Raw genomic sequence first — 18111 nt, forward strand, 5'->3', positions numbered from 1 at the left:
GCCGAGCACGGCGAGGCGCCGGCAGAGAAGGGTCCCGGCAGCTCCGGGAGCAGGTGTCCGCGCCCGCCGCGGCCTCCTACCGGGGCGAAGGTGGTGGTCTGGCACCCGCCGGTGGCGCCTGGTGCCCCGTGACACCCGGACAGAGGCGCATGGCGGCGGCCCTGGGAAGAAAGCGCAAGTAAATAGGGAGGCGCTGGCTCGCCTGACCTCTGACCCCAGTGCCCCCTGACCTCTGACCCCTGCTCTGTCCCCCCCTTCCCTCCCCGTGACCCCAGCCCCCTCCCCGGCCCCTGCCCCCATGTTGGCCCCCTCCTCCCTCCTTCACCCGTGCCCTGGCCTCGGCCCCCCTCCCAGCCCGCTGACCCCTGACCCCCTGACCCCTGACCTCCGCCCCGCCCCCCCCGCCTTGACCCCGTGCCTCCTCCCTCGCTCCGGGCCCCTCCCGCCGCTGCTGACCCCTGCCCCGTGCCCTCCGACCCCTGACCCCCCTCCCACCCTGCTCCCCTGACCACTGACCCCTGTTCCCCACTCGACCCCTGACCTCTGACCTCCTCCACACGTATCCCCCGCTCGGCCACTCCCCTCCCGCGCCCCCGCCCTTTGACCTCGCGCCCTTTGACCCCGCGCCCACCGGAAGCGGCGGCGCGGGGCGCCGCGGGCGCTTCAGCCGCGCGCTCGCCCCGAGCCCCGGCGCCGCCGAGCCGCAGGGCGCAGGCGCGGCCGCGCGCTGCCTGCCGGGAGCTGCAGTCCTCCGCGCCTCCCTTTCCCAGGAGCCCCCGCGCGGGGGGGGGGAAGCCGAAGAGGCGACACTAAACTACAGTGCCCAGGAGCCCCGGGGCGGGGCGGCAGACGGCGGGCGAGGAGGGACAATCCTCAGAGAAGGCGGAACGTTTCGTGTCCCCTCCCCGCGCCGTGCCCGGGGCGGAGCGGGGCCCGGCGGAGCGGGCTCCCCGGCAGGGCACTGCCCGCAGGAGCTCGCAGCGCCATGGCGCCCTACGGGCTCCTCTTCCTCGCCGCCCTCCTCCTCCTCCCCGCACTGCTGCTGCTGCTAGTGGCCCGGCGGGTCCTGGGGGCCGCCGGCTCCGCCAACCCCTTCGCCGCCGACGCCAGGCGCCCGCCGGCGCCGCTCGTCACCGACAAGGCGGCGCGCAGGAAGGTCCTCAAAGCAGGTAGCCCCGGGGCCGGGGGCTTGGTGGGCGCCCCCCACCCTGCACCCTGCACCCCCACAGCCCCATATGCGGATCCCATATCCCGCATCCCATATCCTGCCCCCCCATATCCCGTATTTGGTGCCCCACACCCTGTATCCTGCACCCCCGTATCCCCTACCCTGCACCCCTACATCCCATATCTGGCACCCCACACCCCCATATTCCCTATCCCACACCCCCATATCCCGTATCTGGCATCCTGCACCCTGCCCCCGATATCCCATATCCCATATCCTGCATCCCATATCCTATATTTGGCACCCTGCGTCCTGTATCCTGCACCCTACACCCCCATATGCCATATTCTGCACCCTACATCCTGCACCCCCCTATCCCATATCTCGTACCCTACATCCCGTATCCCACACCCCCATATCCAGCATCCCGTGCCCGGCGGCCCTCATCCTGCACCCTGCATCTGGCACCCTGTATCCCGTATCCTGCACCCAGCATCCCAAACCCCGTATCCCGCAGCCCACAACCCTTGTCCCATATCCTGCAACCGGCATCCCGAACCCCGTATCCCACAGCCCAGGTCCTGTGCCCTGTGCCCTGCATCCCCCATCCTGCACTGTGTCCTGCACCCCGTATCCCCCATCCTGCACCCCGTATCCTGCACCCTCTATCCCATATCCCCCACATCCTGCCCCCTGCCGCCGCCTTTTCCAGGCTGGGGGGGGGGTCCCCGTTTCCCCCGCCGCTGAAGCCACCGCTGCCGCCGGGGCAGTGTTTTCGGCAGAGCGGGTGCCGGCGAGGCTGGACGCCGTGGTGGTGGGCAGCGGCATCGGGGGGCTGGCGGCGGCGGCGCTGCTGGCCAAGGCGGGCAAGCGGGTGCTGGTGCTGGAGCAGCACGGCAAGCTGGGCGGCTGCTGCCACACGTTCAGCGAGAAGGGCTACGAGTTCGACGTGGGTAAGGGCCGCCCGGCCCCGAATTTCACCCGGTTATTCCACCCCCCACCGGAGCGGGCGGACGCGCAGCTTCGGCACCCGTGGGTGGGCGGCGGGGACCGACCGGGCGCCCCGAGGCCGCCGCTGAGACAAAGTCCCTTCGCTGCGCGGCCGCCCGGTGCCGCGGTTAATTTTTTACTTTTACGGCGAAGCGGAACGGCGTTCCTTAAATCCATGGAAAAAAAAAAAAGGCCAGTGGGTGCCGGCTTCCGTGGCCGGATGTGAACTCTGCCCCATGGCCGGCAAGCCGGCAGCACCGGCTGTGTAGATGCATAAATATATATATATATGAAAAATGTAGATATGTGCACAAGATATATACCCATGCAAGAAAAAAGTGTGTATATATATATATATGTGTGTGTGTATATATATATATATATATACATTTGCAGCTCGCGTTTCCCTGCTGTTCCCTTTCCCGTCAACCCAGAGCCGCGGGAAATGGGATGGGAAAAAACCTGCCCCAGGCTTGGTGGTCCCACGGGGGGGGATTCCCACGGGGCAGTTCCCATGGGGGGAGATTCCCATGGAGGGGCCATTCCCACAGAGTGATACCCATGGGGGGGGGTGATTCTCATGGGGTAATTTCCAGGGGGGTAATTCCCATGGGGGTGATTCCCACAGGGGTCAATTCCCGGGGGGGGGGTGATTCCCATGGGGGGTAATTCCCATGGGGGTGATTCCCGCAGGGGTCGATTCCCACAGGGGCTGATTCCCGCGGGGGCAATTCCCATGGGGGTCCTTTCCCACAGGGGGCAATTCCTGCAGGGTGATACCCACAGGGGGGGTCATTCCCACAGGGCTGATTCCCATGGGGGGCCCGATTCCCACGGGGTGATACCCACGGGGGGGACGATTCCCACGGTGCCGATTCCCACGGGGGGGGGGGGGGGGGCCGGGAAGCAATTCCCGCGGCGCCCTTCAGCCTTTCCCCCGACGCCGGCGGGGCGCTTCGCCAGGGATCCACTACGTGGGGCAGATGGCCGAGGGCTCGGCGTCCCGCTTCCTCGTGGACCAGCTCACGGAGGGGCAGCTGCAGTGGGCACCGCTGGCGCCCGCCTTCGACGCCGTGGTGCTGGGCGAGCCGGGCGGCGGGCGCACCTACCGCCTCCCCGCCGGCGAGCGCCGCTACTTCGACGGCTTGAAGCGGCACTTCCCGCGCGAGACGGCCGCGATCGACGCCTTCGAGCGGCTCCTGAAGGTACCGGCGGGGCGGGAGGTATCCGCCGGCACGGGAATTACTGCGCCGCTGCCGCGCACCGCGAGCGCGTTAAGAGCATCCGCGGAAAACGGGTTTGGGGAGGAAAGAGCCGCCGCGAGAGGCGAAGCGGTGATTTAATACGGAGGGGAAAATAATACGGGGAAAAAAAAAGCGCTTTCGGATGCAGCTTCCGTGCGGGAAGGGGTGGCCCGAAAGCAGCGGCGCCCGTCCGGCGTGCCTCCCGCTCTCTCCCGCAGAGCGCTGCCGGCAGCGGCGGGGCGCTGCTGGCCGTTTTGAAGATGATCCCGCTGCCGCTGGCCCGCTGGCTGTGCCGCACGGGGTTGCTGAGCCTCCTGAGCCCCTTCTGCCGCCTGGCGTCCCGCAGCCTCCGGGAGGTGGTGGAAGGGCTCACGGCGGATCGCGAGCTGCGGGCCGTGCTCAGCTACATCTTCCCCACCTACGGTAGGTGCCCGGCGGCCGCGAAACAGGGCGCTAAAGCCAAAAAAAACCAACACAAAAAATATCCCCGCTTTGCTTTGGAGAGAGTCGAGGGGGTTATTTTAGCCGCCCGGTTGGATGGCGGATCCCTGCCTGCTTCGGCTTCGCATCGCAGGCGATGCCGACGCCGCGGGAGTTCGGTTGAGCCGGCGGCAGCTTTAAAGCAGGCTCGAGGGCCGGCCGGTCCCTGCTTGTCCCGATCCGGGGCATTAACGGTGCCCGAGCGGGTCGCGATGGGCTCGGGTGCAGGAACAGCCGCCCTCCTCCAACCCGCCGCCCGGCCCTTTCGCTTTCCGCTTTCGGCTCCGCGCCGGGGGCTTTGCCAGGCGCTTGGTTCAAGGATGCAGCTGGAAAATCGTACAAAAATCAGCGCCGGGGGCTTTGCAACGGGGCCAGTTCAAGGATGCGGCTGGAAAATCATACAAAAATCAGCGCCGGGGGCTTTGCAATGGGGCTGGTTCAAGGATGCGGCTGGAAAATCGTACAAAAATCAGCGCCGGGGGCTTTGCAACGGGGCTGGTTCAAGGATGCGGCCGGAAAATCGTACAAAAATCAGTGCCGGGGGCTTTGCAACGGGGCCAGACCCCCTGCGAAAGGGCGTTTGGGGAATTAAGAGGGCTCGAGCGCTTCGTGCTCCTTCCCGACGGCGCCGCGAGCCCCGAAAGCTTCCGGGCGAGCTGCAAACCGCGGGGCGAAACGTTCGCCGACTCTCCCCGCCGGCCGCTCGCAGGCGTGATGCCGTCGCGGGCCAGCTTCTCCCTGCACGCCATCCTGGTGAACCACTTCCTCACCGGCGCCTGGTACCCCAGGGGGGGAGCCAGCGAAATCGCCTTCCACACCATCGCCGTCATCCAGCGAGCCGGGGGCGACGTGCTGGGCCGGGCGCCCGTGAGCCGCATCCTGCTGGACGCAGAGGGCAAAGCTTGCGGTGAGCCCCGGCGCTTTGGCCTCTCCCACCTCCTCAGCCTCTCCGCCGGCGAAATTCCCGAGCGATTCGCTTCTCCTTTTCTTTTTCCCCCCTTCCCAGGCGTGAGCGTAAAGAAAGGGCAGGAGGTGGTGAACGTCTTTGCTCCCGTGGTCATTTCGGACGCCGGGATATTCAACACCTACAAGCGGCTGCTGCCGGCAGAGGCACGAGCTTTGCCGGGTAAAATGCCTGGAAGAGGCGGGTTGGGTTTTTTGGGTGGGAGCTTCCTACGCAACCGTCTCATCCCAACGTGCAATGGAGAACGGGCTCGGATCAAAACCATGAAATCAAGGTGGGGTTGAGGATTTTTTTGAGCTGAATCGCTTTTACGAACCGTTGCTGCCCGGAAAAAGGGACCAACGGAGCTTGAAGTCGGACTCAAGTTGGAGAAAGAAGGCGCTGCTTCTCCGTAGCTGAGGATCTAGCTGGAAAACCGTTGATTTTTTTCTTCTTGTTTCGCCCACGCTGCAGAGATTCAGTCGCAGCTTCGCCTGGTGAAGCACGGCGAAGGGGGCTTCTCCGTCTTCGTGGGTCTCAAAGGCACCAAGGAAGAGCTGGGGCTGGAACCCACTAATTACTTCATCTACCCTGGAAACGACCTGGATGAAATGTAAGGAGTCCTTCAAGCTCCTCGGCCGGGTATCCGATAGCTGGATAACGTCGGCAAGCTTTCCTGGCATCTCTCTGCAGGATGCAGCGCTACCTGGCTTCTTCCAGGGATGAGGCTGCGAAGAACATCCCTCTCCTGTTCGTTACCTGCCCGTCGGCCAAAGACCCCACCTGGGAGATGAGACACCCGGGTAAAGCCGAGAAGCTCTAGTTGGCTCGGATGAGGATAGTTTGCCGAGTGCAAACCAGGGGAGCTTCTCCTAAGGAAGCTGTGGGCAAATCCCACCCGGTATTTTTGCAAACAGGGGATGGATGCAAGAAAAAGGTCCATAAAGAGCAGCAGTGATGAACATGGGCACGAGTGACCACATGGGAGGGTTGGGTTGGTGGTGGGCATCAAGGCGAGCAGAGGGACGCGGTGACTGCGGCGCCTCCTCTCGCCACAGGCAAATCCACGCTGGCCATCGTGACGTTCGCCAAATACGAGTGGTTCGAGGAGTGGAAGGACGAGCCGGTCCACAAGCGGGGAGACAGCTACGAGGAGGCGAAGCAAGCCTTCGTGGACACCATCATGAAGACCGTCTTCAAGCTCTACCCCAGCATCGAGGACCGGGTGAGCAAAAGCAGTATTTGCGGCTTCACAGCCTCGTCTCCTGCCCGAGCTGGGTCCCATCTACCCAGCTTGGCCACCTCGGATGAGGTCCCGTGGGGCAGCCTGGTGCCAAGATGACCACGCATGGTGCCAGGAGACCACCCCAGGACCACATCCAGGTCCCAGGAGGCCATCCCACAACCACGTCCAGGTCCCAGGAGGCCATCCTGGACCAGAGACAGCCCTGGGGCTCTGCAAGGCAACATGTCCCAGCCAAAAGCAGTCCTATCCCATGAAAATAGGTCTCCTGGAGTACGGTGAGATGCCCTGTGCCCTCTGTCCCAGGAGACCATCCTGGAACCAAGTCCAGGTCCCAGGAAACTATCCTAGGACCATGTCCGGGTCCCAGGAGACCATCCCAGGATGACGTCCAGGTCCCAGGAGGCCATCCTGGGACCACAGACAACCCCAGGGCTCTGCAAGGCAACGTAACCTGGCCGAGAGCAGCCCTATCCCACAAAAAACAGGTCTCCTGGAGCATGGTGGGACACCCCATGCCCTCCATCCCAGAAGGCCACCCCAGGACCACATCCAGGTCCCAGGAAGCCACCCTGGGACCAGAGACCACCTCTGCAAGGCAACATGTCATGGCAGAGACCAGCCCTATCCCACAAAAACAGGCTTCCTAGAGCACTGCGGGATGCCTTGCACCCTCTGTCCCAGAAGACCATCCCGGGACCATGTCCAGGTCCCAGGAGGCCACCCTGGGATGATGTCCAGGTTCAAGGAGACCATCCCGGGACCATGTCCAGGTTCTAGGAGGCCACCCTGGGATGATGTCCAGGTTCCAGGAGGCCACCCCGGGACCACGTCCAGGTCCCAGGAGACCATCCTGGGAGCAGAGACAACCCCAGGGCTCCGCAGGGCACCGCATCCCGGCCGAGACCAGCCCCATCCCACAAAAACAGGCCCCCCCAGTGTGCGGTGGGACACCCCCACCCCATGCAGACCCCCTTGTCCCCCCCACACACCCCGCAGATCGAGTACCTCTCCGGGGGGACGCCGCTCACCAACGGGCACTACATCGGCAGCGTCCGGGGCGAGATCTACGGGGCGGAGCAGGACCTGGACCGCCTGCGAGTCGAGGCCATCGCCGCTCTGCGGGCTCGCACGGCCGTGCCCAGCCTCTACCTGACGGGTAACTGGGGGGGCCGGCGGGATTGGGTGGGGGGCACCGGCCCGGCACGGGATGGGGGGCAGCCGGCCCGGCTCACCGCCGGCCACCACCTTCTCCCAGGGCAGGACGTGTGTCTCGGCGGCTTCATGGGAGCCCTGCAAGGAGCCGTGCTGTGCGGCAGCGCCGTGCTGGGGCGCAACCTCTACGTGGACGTGGCGCGGCTCCGGAGGCGCTGCGAGAAGGGCGAACGGCTCCGGGCGGCTCCGGAGTCGCCTTCGCCGGCGGCCGAGTGCAACGGGTCGGCGGAGCGAGTGGCTCTTGCCTCCGCGGCGGCGGTTAGTGCTAAGCCCGCTTTAAAGCTGTTTTAAGGGCAAAGCCGCCTCTTGGGGCTTTGCACGCGGAGCAGCCTCGGATGCGGCCCCGGAGCCGGCCGGAGGTGCATGCGCCGGTGCAAATCTCTGCTCCTTTGGGAAAATTAGCGATAATAATAAAAAAAACGTAGCCTGCAGGGGAAAGCTTGGGAAGAGCATCAAAGGCCGCCGGGAAGGGAAGCACGTGAAAGCGGAAATAAGTTAAAAAAAAAAAGAAATAAGCCTTGCGAGATGCAAGTTGGTCTCGTGGCGCGGGATCAGCAGGGCCGGGGACAAGCTGGCGCCAGCGCAGGCTGCTTTTTTGGGGAGGAACCATTGGAAAAGCGCCCGAAACGGGTGCTTTCCCCAAGCCGAAGAGGCTTAGCAGTGAGGAACGAGTTCCCCCCGGCTCAACCGCCTTGCCAGGGATAAAAAAAAATAAGGGGAAACCGGTGACTCTGCACCCAACGGTCGCCCTAGGGGTAACGCTGGGTCCCGGAGGGAGGCAGCAGGAAGGGGTCGCCCACGAGGATCTTGCATGGAGCAAAAAGCCCCTTGACGCCCCGGCTATTAGCAGCCACAGGCTCAAATACCCTGTGGATAAATCCCCCTCTGCCAAACTGCGGAAGCTTCATCCGGCGGATATGCAGCTGATGCTTCGGTCCCTTCTGCCTGCTTGCCCATTTTTTCCATGTTTTTTACCAATTTTGAAGCTTCCTTGCTCGCTTATCACCGCAAACGCTCCTCCGCTCCGGGCTTTTTATCACGCATGCGGCTGCCCCTCCTTTGGGAAACAGCCCTGGACTTTCCCTCCCGGCGTTTCGCACCCTCCGGACTAACCAGAGCGTCGCCCGCAGCGACGGGCAACATCGCCAGCGTCAAATATTTCCCCTCCCAAATCCCGGGTGAATCGGCCACGACGTTTGGGCTCCGCGTTCTCCCGCGTTGCAGTTGGGAGAGGAGCAGCCGCGAACCGGCGATGCATTAACATTAATAATAATAATAATAAGTCCTGGGCTCCGGGATGTGGATTTTTGTCTCGCAGGGGCAAAGCTGTTGTATTTACCTGCCTGGTGCCCTACCCAGAAGGAAAATATTCTTATAAAGATCACGTCGAGCCAGAGCTGTTTGCTCGGGAGGCTGCTCCTCCGGTTAAATAGCCGAGGTTTTATCAACAACAGGGCAGCGGGTTAATTCAGGACCCGAAACGGAGGCTAGGGATTTGGGGAACGCTTGCTCCGGGCTGTCCTCCGAGGTTGTGGCCGCCAAAGTGCTGCAAAGGAGGCGAAAATCCGCCTTCCCCGTGGACGCCGAAGGGAGCGGAGCTCTCCCTTCCTCCCGCGGGCGCTTGGGTGCGTCGGGCACCTCCCGCCTTCGCTCCAGGGCTGCGTTTCCGTATTCAATCCGTGCCAACTCCACCCAAAGGGCCTCTCGGAGAAACTCCGGTTACACGGGTATTTCTCGGCTTCGCCCCAAGCCATTCGGCCCCAATAAAACGCAAGCCCTACCCAGCTCGGAGATAACTTGGGTTTCGTTCGGCATTTTGGGGTTTGTTTTTCTCCGCCGTCTCCGGGGTTTCGTGCCGTTGCCTCCCGCGCTCGAGGGACCCGCACGGTCGCTCCTTCCCCGCTGCCTTTGCTCCATCTGGGGGAAGAGAACAGATTTGAGACCTTCGCAGCCCGCTCAGATCAGGGCAATAAGTTTAAAAAAAAAATTCCCAGAACCTTTGGAGGAGCACGATTCAGGAATTTGCATCGATTTGGGAAGTGTCCCCCTCCCCCCCCAAAATCCCTTCTAGCTCGGCATCCAGCCAAGTTGGTTCGAGCGCAGGAGCAGGGCGGGGATTTTTCTTCCTTTTACAGAAAAAAAAAAGCGGAGGAAAGGAGAAGTTTTTTTTCACCGCGGGAAGCGGCGGACGCTATGCGGAAGCACCTGTGTCCTCTGCGCCCTTTAGGGCGTCTCGGCACTTTTTATTCCCCTTTCCACAGCCGACGGGGCAGCACCGGCCGGCAGACACAGCCCCGCCACCCTCCAAGCTCCCTGGGGGGGATCGAGGCAGCTCCGTGGGGGTCCCTCTGCCCGGGTCTATCCTGCTTCGAGCAGGCTGTGCCGGGATCTGGGCCGCATCCTGCTGCCGGAGCCTCCCCGTGGAGGAGGGAAGAAATACAGGTAGCAGGATAAACCCACCAAGCCGGCTGCGATTTTGGGAAGAGCGGCTCAAATTGCTCAATAACGCCAGCTCTTAAATAACCTCGCTCACTACCGCGTTTAAAAGGGACCCAAGGCGCCGGGAAAACCGGTCGTCAGGACAGGATGGATCATGACACGCGCTGGAAGCTTTTCAGAAAAGCTCTTACCTCAAAGCTGTCCCAGCTTGTTCCAGCTGTGGGATTATCCCGGTTACACTAGGACTCGGTTCGCATCTGCCAAAACTGAGCCCTCAAAAGCCTTGAACACATTGGCTCAAAGAGGGGGTTTTTATTTAAAACCGGTTTTTCGCACAAAGAAGAGCTAAGCCGTACCGCCGGTGTCAAAGGAAGCCGGGAGAAGAACACAAAAGAGGGACAAAACCTGTTTTTTTCTATCCGTTTATTGACTTCACCACACAAGGGAAAAAAAAGTACAAAGAAATATCAAAATTGTGATCCTTCAAAGCAAGGTGCGTTTCACCGCGGCGGAAAACAAACCGTTCGGAGCTTCAAACCGGCAAGGTAACCGCTCTAAAAGGAGTAACGTTTGGCAAGGAATAACGTACCGATGGACGCCGTCCCATTGGAAAACGCGTTGCACCCAAAAGGGAGAAGGTTGCGCAGACCTCGACCGGTTTGAAACACGTTGCATAAAATTAAATATTATTAAAACAACAACAAAAAAAAACCCCACGACAAAACGTAAAAATCATTCTCAGAGATTTCACACAGTTCAGACAATTATAGCAACCGCTGCCAGAAAATAGACTGCGCTCGGGAACCGCCGGCTGGCAGGAGAATTAGGTCGGAGCCCTTCGGCTTGAGCAGGGGAACCGGGTTTCGGGAGCCGCTTCCGCAGGGGGGGACCGTGCCGAGACTCTTCTCCTTAACCCGCCGAAAGGGCTCGCGGCTCGGTGGGATGATTCGAGAGGCGCAACGGTCCCGTGCTCGTAACGGGGGTGGCGTTCCCGATGCAATTTGGAAAGATAAAGGCTTGAAAAACATTCGAAAAGCTCCCGGGATATATATATATATATAAAAAAAAAAGCAGATGGTAAAAAAACCAAACACCCCGCTGAGAACTATTTTCCTATTTTTAAACTGGGACCAAGCGGGAAAACAGCGCGCACGAACAAACTCTAAGCATTCGGCAACGAGCAGCTCAAAAAAACCACACGGTTATTTCACATCTTTGAATATTTCCCCGCCACCGCTACCGTTCGACTAAAACCGCCACCCTCCCACTCCGCATCCTGCCAAGCGATCGGCCGTACGACAGCCTCAGACGTACCCTACGGTGTCTCCAAAAAGAGTAAAGTCTCGTTTCGTGAGCTCCCATCTTTTTTTTTTTTTTTAGGAGGAAAGAGCTACGCTCCCCGACTTGCTTTCCTTTCTCTTCCCCCCCCTACTTCACGCTCCCGCTCTCCAAAATCGCTTCTGCAAATTCTGCTGATGCTTCTTTTAGCATCAGGAAAGCGAGGGGAACTGAGCAAATCTCAAAAGCTATTTAAGAACGGCCGCTTTCTCCTACTCCCCCTTGGTGCTTGCTAACAGCTGGCTAAAAAAAGAGGAAGGTTTCGCTTTCAAGAGAGCGTCAAGCCCCGCGCGCGACTCTCCTCGCCTCCTGCAAGGCGACGAGGCGCTAGAAAAATACAGCTGTAGCTTCCGCGTCCGGACGAGGAAACGTCTCTGCCCTCGTCAAACGTGACTTTTGGAGCAAGCGGGAGGGATGTTAATGCTCAGCCGCTCTCGCAGGACGACGGGATCCTTCCCGCGCGGCCGGTTGACAAGTGCACGGAGCGGGTGACCCCCGTACGGCCGGCACGAGCGGACAGGTACCCGCGCGAAGAACCCCGAACGCCTCATACCGATTTTATTCTGCCCACGTCGGGGGGGGAAAAAAATCCCAAAGAACGAACCAGGCAGGCCCTTTCCGCGCTCTTCAGATACGTCCCGTCTCAGACGAACGGCTTTGGAGTAGGACTACGGGAATAAAAACAGGATCGCGGCTTTAAGTCACGAATCGACACGTTTTGCAGCCTTAACTATAGCTAGTACTAGTAGGTCCCAAGCCCTGGTTTAAGCGCTCCACAGTATTACCAAGGTAACCAGCTCAGCAACGAGTAGCTGGTTATTCGTACATTCAAACTATGCAAAACATCTCAAAGCAGGAGATCACGGAGCCACGGAAGAGCAGGAATTTTGCCAGGTACACGGAGGCCTTTCGCGTGCAGCCCGTGAAAGAAAGGAGACGTTTCTGCGCGTGGAAGCGCCTCCTCTCCCATCGCTAACAGGGGACCCGGCCCGTCGCGGAGGATCAGCAACCGCCTCGGCCCCCGTCCGACTCGACTCGTCGAGGAAAGGGCACTTCTTCAGTAGGAACCGACGCTTTCGAGCGCTCGGCTGCGGTGAGCTCTACAGCCGATCCGGAGGCTCCTTCATCGCCGCAGGGAACGGACAGCACCGAGTATTCCAGCACCTCGACGTCGCGCTTTTGAGAAAGGGGGTTTGGCTTCGGCGCTTGCGGTGATTCATCTCATCCATCCCAAACGGTTCGGGATGAACGTGCCTCCCTTGCCCTCTTTCACAGCATCAAACTCCAACGGTTGTTTTTAGTGCAAACGTAGGAAGTCCAGGGATCGCGAGGGAGAAGACCCATGCGGAGCCCGACCTCCAAGACGCAGGTTAGGAAGCTTAAGCTACATCCGAAGGGCTAAGGACAGCTCCAGCGCTCCCAAAGACGCGCATCGAAGGGAGAATCTAGATGCCAAACTAACATTGTCTTCATCACAGAGGAAGAAAAAACCCCAAAAAACAAACAAAGTATCAAATCAGAGTCCTTGGCAGGCAATTTTCAAACTAGTGCAATCGGTTACGCTATGAACTTCAGCATCCAAATACAACGGACAGGAAGAGCGTTGTCTCTCAACCGAGACCGGGCTGGTTACAAAAACAGCTCTAAAACTCTGAAAAGAGAGAATCAGGTGGCTCATTTCGCAGGCAGACGATTTTTTTTCCCCTCAAAAAAAAAGATGTCAGTACAGTAGATGGCAAATTCCATTTCATTTGGACACAAAAGTTCCGTCAAGTGCTGGAAACTGGCTTTTCTTGGGTCACAGACCGGAAGCCAAAGCTGAAAACTAGTTCATCTTCACGTACTTGGGAAAGGAGAAACATTTCAAAAGAGTGAGAAGTTTACTATTACCAAGGTGCAGGTGCCAAACTAAAAGCATTTTCCCCGCTTCCAGCTCTCGGATCTGAACGCAGCAGCGTAGCTAGGATTCAAAGCGCTACAGCCGGGAAGTCCACGGGTTTCCCGGCATTTCGCGTTTTCATTGCAAGCCATCTTTATTCCACCCAGCAGAGCCCAGACCGTCCAAAGAGGGATCTAGATCTGGAAAGGAATAAAAGAAAGGTTAAAACTCTGACAAAGCACCAGGGCTTCAGGGGGGCCGAGTCTCTCTCCAATTAGCTTTTGAATAAAAACAGTTTCTTTCCAACTATCCGGCTGCTTCGCCGTGCCGTAGGGACAAGCCAGGGGATTCCCGAGGGAAACACTGAGATATTGGGGAGACTAAGCAGGAAGGTTCAAGCAGTCAGGTCGTCTCCGCGGCGCTCAAACGGCTTCCGCAGCCAGGCGCAGTGACGGCTCCAAAAGGAGACCCGAACTTCCATTCCCAAAGGCATGTTGCTCCCGCAGGGCCGACAAGGAGTTGAGGTCGCTTTACTTGTGTTTTACGGACAAAATTTCTAGCGTTTGATAATGCCCATCGTGATGGATCCCCCAAATGCTGACAGTCTTCCGAAAGACCCCAAGTTTCACCTTCCGGTGACTTTGTTTTTTTACTTTCGTTACTTCCCAGCATTACCGCTTCCGTTTTCCGACAAAAGCTAAAAACCCGCTTTCCAGCGCTGAGCGCCGACGGGCTTTGCGACCGGTTTTCCCGCGAGGGGCCAACGCGTCGCGTTCGCTTCCCCGTGCTGGAAGAGCCAAGCCCGCCGCTAGGCAACGCGGCCCCTGGGATTAGGGAGTCTCTGTTTCCCGTGCCGCCGAGACGCGTGCCGGGTAGCTCTTACCTTTTGATCCAGTCTCTGATAATCGCCAGACTTGGGCCGTCGAACAACTTTGGATCTTTTCCCTTCCAGGGCAAAAGCGATGATCTTTGGGAGGGGAGAGAGAGAGAGAGAGAGAGGGGTGGGGACACCGTGAGCGGGATAATAAATAATCGAGTCACCTTTTTCTCACTTCAAGCCCAGGTGGTTTGTCACGGGCCAAAGAAAAGCTTCACTCGCCCCTTTCTGATAACCACGTTTGCTTTGACGATATGCTTTAAACACATAAATGCCACCGTTCAAGAGCAGCTCCGATTAAAAATGGGCAATATTGAGCTTCGCCTAACAGACAGAGAACGGAAAGTATTTTTCTCCCCCCCCCAGAAATAGCGCTGCACGAGGAAACAGCAAGAGACGGTTACATCTGAGCCAAGTTCCTCCACGCACCGCTATTTCGAGACAAGCCTTGTGCAACCCGCTACGGAAAACTCCGTCGGTGAGAAACTTGGGCTCATTTTACAGCTATTTCCCTTATCTCCTTTCTCAGCTGCCTTTCTCCCAGCTGAAAATAACCACCTGAGCCGAAGCCGCCCCATTTCCACAGAGAACCGAACGCTTCCCTAGTTACGACACTCCCTGCGGCCACCTCAAAGCCGTTGAGACCGAGACTCCAATTACCGTTAACCGAATCCGCGCTGCTCAGCGAACGAGAGGCCTCCGCGAGAAACGGAAAACCCCCCAAAAAAATGAGAGCGGCAAAGAGAAGAGGATCTCACGGGCATTTCCCAAGCGGAAGCACCGCCAGCAAAAGGAAGCTCCTAAACCACCCGGGGAGATTTCAAGAGTTTGGGTAAGTAGCAGAGCTCTTTTTGCTGGGTAAGGAGGAGGCAGCAGCTGCTAAGAAACTCTCTCCCGACCTGTGGTTCCCTCCCCAAGGGCAGAAGCACCGGCGCGACGCGGCCCCAGCTGCGCGCGGGGGAGGCAGAGCCGCTCACCTTCCGCTTGTTGTGATACGCGACGTACAAGGCAGCGACGACGATAGCCGTGGTCACCAGGTAGGCGAAGAAGTGGCTGCTCTCCGACTTGTCCTCGGGAAGAACGGCAGGAACGTTCTTCTTTCCCGTCCCGTCACCCCGTTTAACCTCATGCTCATCCTGCTGGGGGTCACCTGCATCCTCCGGAACGTCTTCGTCCTCCGGCGATGCTTTGGAGGCGGCTTTATTTTCGCTAGAGGGCGAAGCCGATTGTGGCAGCTCCTTCTCGGTTTCCGGCGAACTCTGATCATCAGCTTGGTTCTTGCCGTCGCCATCGTGGTTATTGGCTTCGTTCCTACTTTTTTCGTTTTGGTCGTCGGTCTGGCTCCCGTTGCTCTCGGCATTCTGGTTGTTGGTCTGGCTCCCGTTGCTCTCGGCATGTTGGTCATTGGTCTTGCTCCCGTCGCTCTCGTCATGTTGGTCATTGGTCTGGCTCCCGTTGCTCTCGTCATGTTGGTCATTGGTCTGGCTCCCGTTGCTCTCGTCATGTTGGTCATTGGTCTGGCTCCCGTTGCTCTCATTCTGGCCACCGTCCTTGTTCTCACCCTTGTCATCCTGGTTATTGGGCTGGTTCCCGCTGTTGTTGCCCTGGCCACCTGCCTGAGTCTCGCCACTGCTGCCCTGGCCACCAGCTTGGCCCCCGCCGTTGCTGCCCCCGCTGCTGGTACCTCCGCCGGCACCACCCCCGCCGCTGGTGCCCCCACTGTTGCCGCCCCCGCCGTTGCCGTTCCCGCCGCTGGTGCCATTCCCGCTGCTGTCTTGGCTTCCGCTGTTGGCGCCCCCACTGTTGCCGCCCCCGCCGCTCTCTTGGCTCCCGCCGTTGGTGCCCTCACTGTTGCCGCCCCCGCCGCTGTCTTGGCTCCCGCCGTTGGTGCCCCCGCCGTTGCCGCCCCCGCCGTTGCTGCCCCCGCCACTGTCTTGCTTCTCGTTGTCATTGCCCTGGTCACCACCTTGGTTCTTGTTGTCACCCCCGCCACCACCTGGGCTGGCGCCGGCAGCCCCGCCGCCACCTGTTTCCTTCTCCTTTGACTCTTGATCTGGTTTCGCCTGCTCTGTGTTACCAGCGGTGCCTGCCCCTGTTTTCGGCTTTGAGCTGCTGGCTGCAGACGGCTGAGAGCTCGCTGCCTTTTTCTTATCTTCTTCGGAAGCACTAAGGCTCTTGTTTAGTTTTTTATTTGCGGTGTCATGTCCATCTGCTGTTCCCGAGTTGGGGGATGCCCCGGTGTTTACTGGGGCGTTGCTGGAGGAGACTGAAGATGATCCTGGTTGTTCTGGGTTCGACTGTGCATCTGTCAACGCAAACGGAGGTTTCGGTTACTACCTGCACTCGCGGGCAGCGGAAGAAGCGCACGCAGCCGCTCAAAGCAGCTCCCCGGCAAAAGCCGGGCCCGTCGCTGTCAAGATAAAATTAAAACAATAATAAAAAAAGCTTCTCCTGCAGGAGGAGAGCCGAAGCGGAGGGGAAGCAGGCGGCACAGTGCCCTCAGGGCGGCCCCGCGGCGGCAGCCCAGGGTAGAAACGGCTCCCCGCGCCGGCGGGGGCCCTTCCCCGCCCGCCCCTGCCCCCACGGTGCGGCTCGGCGCCCCCAGCGGTCCCCCCCGCGCCCCAGGGCGGCCCCCGGCCCCTCACCTTCCGCGTGGGTGGCAGCGCAGAGCGCGACGAGCAGCAGCAGCAGCCGCAGCGGCATGGTGGACCCGCACGCAACACCCGCCGCCGCCGGCACCCACCGGCCCGCTCACTTCCGCTTCCGGGAGAGGCGGGGAAGGGGGGCTGACGTCACTTCCGGGCAGAGCGCCTGCGAGAGCGGGGTGGTAGCGGCGGGGGGGCAGGGCCGCGCCAGGGGGAGGTGGTGACAAGAGAAGGGGCGGGGCTGAGGCGGGGGCGGGGCTGAGGCGGAACGGGGCGGAGCTAAGGGAGACCGGGGGCGGGGCTGAAGGGCAAATCGGAGGCGGAGCTGGGAGCCAATTAGGGCGGGCCTGAGGGGGATCAGGGCGGGGCTGAGGGCAGGCTGGGGGCGGGGCTAGGACAGCTGGGGGCGGGTCTAGGGGCGAACGGAGGCAGGGCTGCGGTGAAGGGGGGTTAGGCTGGGGAGCGCACAGGGGCGGGGCCAGGGGCGGACATGGGCGTGGCCAAGGGCAGGTGGGGCGGGGCCTAGTGGGGAGCAGGCAGGAGGCCTCGCCCGGCCCCTTGCAGGCGCCTGATTGACGCTTCTGTTTTCACCTTGCAATTTTGGTGTTTTTTTCCTTGACTTTGGGCAAATTGTAAAGCAGACGAGCGAGGCAATTCCTCGCACCCCTGGGAGCCGGGAGCAACCGAGCCGAGGCTGAGATCTTCTGGATTTGCGAAGCGGGGATGGAAATATGCCCCAAATGCCGAGGGTGGTGGTGGTGGCTCCGCGCGAGGCTTGTTTTTCACTTCATATTTTTGGCTGAAAACGTGATAAACGGCAACCGATGACCCTGCGCTGCCTCCGTGGGGCTGCAGCCCCTCCGGGCAGTGAGGAAGACGCCAGCAGCTTCGTTGCACCGACGGAAACGAGAAGGAGGGGGAAAAAGAGAGAGAAAAAAAAAGGGAGGATTGAGGCTTTTCACCCTCAGTGAAACCCTTGCCTTGCCGGGCCGCCGCCGCCGTCCCCTGCGGGCCCAACTTCGCACCGAAAGGAGAAGCGATTAGCAAATGGAAGGAATGTAATGACGCTAATTAAGATGCCTTAAGCGTGGCCGCTGCCCCTGCGCCAGCTGCCGGGGCCGGAGTTTGCCGAGCGGCAGCCTTGCCCCGGCGCGGCGCGGGGACCCGGGACATCTGGCGCGGCCTCCCCCTCCGCCGGCCCCTCGCGAAAGGCCGGGTCGAGGAAGCCTCCGCTCGGTTCGGCGGCCCCTAATTAGCTCCATCGCGGCGGGAGACCCCTGGGACCTCGTTAGGCGTTTCAATTAGCGAAGAGGCAGAGCGGCGCGGCGGGCAGAGGAGGGGGACCGCTCCGTCACGGTGGCTGCAAATAGGCGAGCCCACGGAGGTGACACAAGTAACCCTGGCTGCGGAAAGCGGGGAAAACACCAGGCTGGCTCCCAAAAAAAAAGAAGTAGCTGCAAGTTGTTGTCGGGAAAAACCTCACCCACCTGCTCCGCGGGTGCTTCGCTCCGAGCCGGCACCCGACCCGATCCGAGCTCAGCGGATCTGCTTTCGGGCTCTGAAGCTGCCCAGTTTTGGCATCTGCCGGACCGGCCCTGGCATGGGATCGAGCTCTCCCGTTTCCTTAAAGCCAAAGGGATGGGCCAGGCC

At 60.5% G+C, this 18111-nt stretch overlaps 2 protein-coding genes across 2 annotated transcripts; one reads left to right on the plus strand and one right to left on the minus strand.

Moving 5' to 3' along the window:
- Nucleotides 1–901: 901 nt before the first annotated feature.
- RETSAT (retinol saturase) lies at nt 902–9172 on the plus strand. Its single transcript, XM_067312380.1, has 10 exons — nt 902–1169; nt 1939–2121; nt 3122–3363; nt 3621–3825; nt 4592–5008; nt 5300–5438; nt 5519–5628; nt 5884–6050; nt 7068–7227; nt 7327–9172. Exons 1-10 carry the CDS (start codon nt 986–988, stop codon nt 7572–7574), a joined length of 2055 nt encoding a protein of 684 aa, XP_067168481.1. The 5' UTR covers nt 902–985; the 3' UTR covers nt 7575–9172.
- A 956-nt stretch (nt 9173–10128) lies between these two features.
- On the minus strand, nt 10129–16555 carry TGOLN2 (trans-golgi network protein 2). The gene is made up of 4 exons (XM_067312253.1): nt 16462–16555; nt 14794–16121; nt 13823–13906; nt 10129–13139 (listed from the first exon to the last, which is right to left on the minus strand). The coding sequence occupies exons 1-4, from the start codon at nt 16517–16519 to the stop codon at nt 13134–13136; spliced, it is 1476 nt and encodes a 491-aa protein (XP_067168354.1). The 5' UTR covers nt 16520–16555; the 3' UTR covers nt 10129–13133.
- Between the last annotated feature and the right edge of the window lie 1556 nt (nt 16556–18111).

This window comes from Apteryx mantelli, chromosome 29 (genome assembly GCF_036417845.1).
Source record: "Apteryx mantelli isolate bAptMan1 chromosome 29, bAptMan1.hap1, whole genome shotgun sequence".
In the NCBI taxonomy this organism is placed as follows: Eukaryota; Metazoa; Chordata; class Aves; order Apterygiformes; family Apterygidae; genus Apteryx; species Apteryx mantelli.

Coding starts and splice junctions, on each gene's coding strand:
- TGOLN2 (XM_067312253.1), bottom strand. CDS start 16,519: ATGCCGCTGCGGCTGCTGCTGCTGCTCGTCGCGCTCTGCGCTGCCACC. Junction 16,122..16,461: donor CGCTGCCACCCACGCGGAAG/GTGAGGGGCCGG, acceptor TTGCGTTGACAG/ATGCACAGTCGAACCCAGAA. Junction 13,907..14,793: donor CGTATCACAACAAGCGGAAG/GTGAGCGGCTCT, acceptor CCCCTCCCAAAG/ATCATCGCTTTTGCCCTGGA.
- RETSAT (XM_067312380.1), top strand. CDS start 986: ATGGCGCCCTACGGGCTCCTCTTCCTCGCCGCCCTCCTCCTCCTCCCC. Junction 1,170..1,938: donor CAGGAAGGTCCTCAAAGCAG/GTAGCCCCGGGG, acceptor CCGCCGGGGCAG/TGTTTTCGGCAGAGCGGGTG. Junction 3,826..4,591: donor CTACATCTTCCCCACCTACG/GTAGGTGCCCGG, acceptor GGCCGCTCGCAG/GCGTGATGCCGTCGCGGGCC.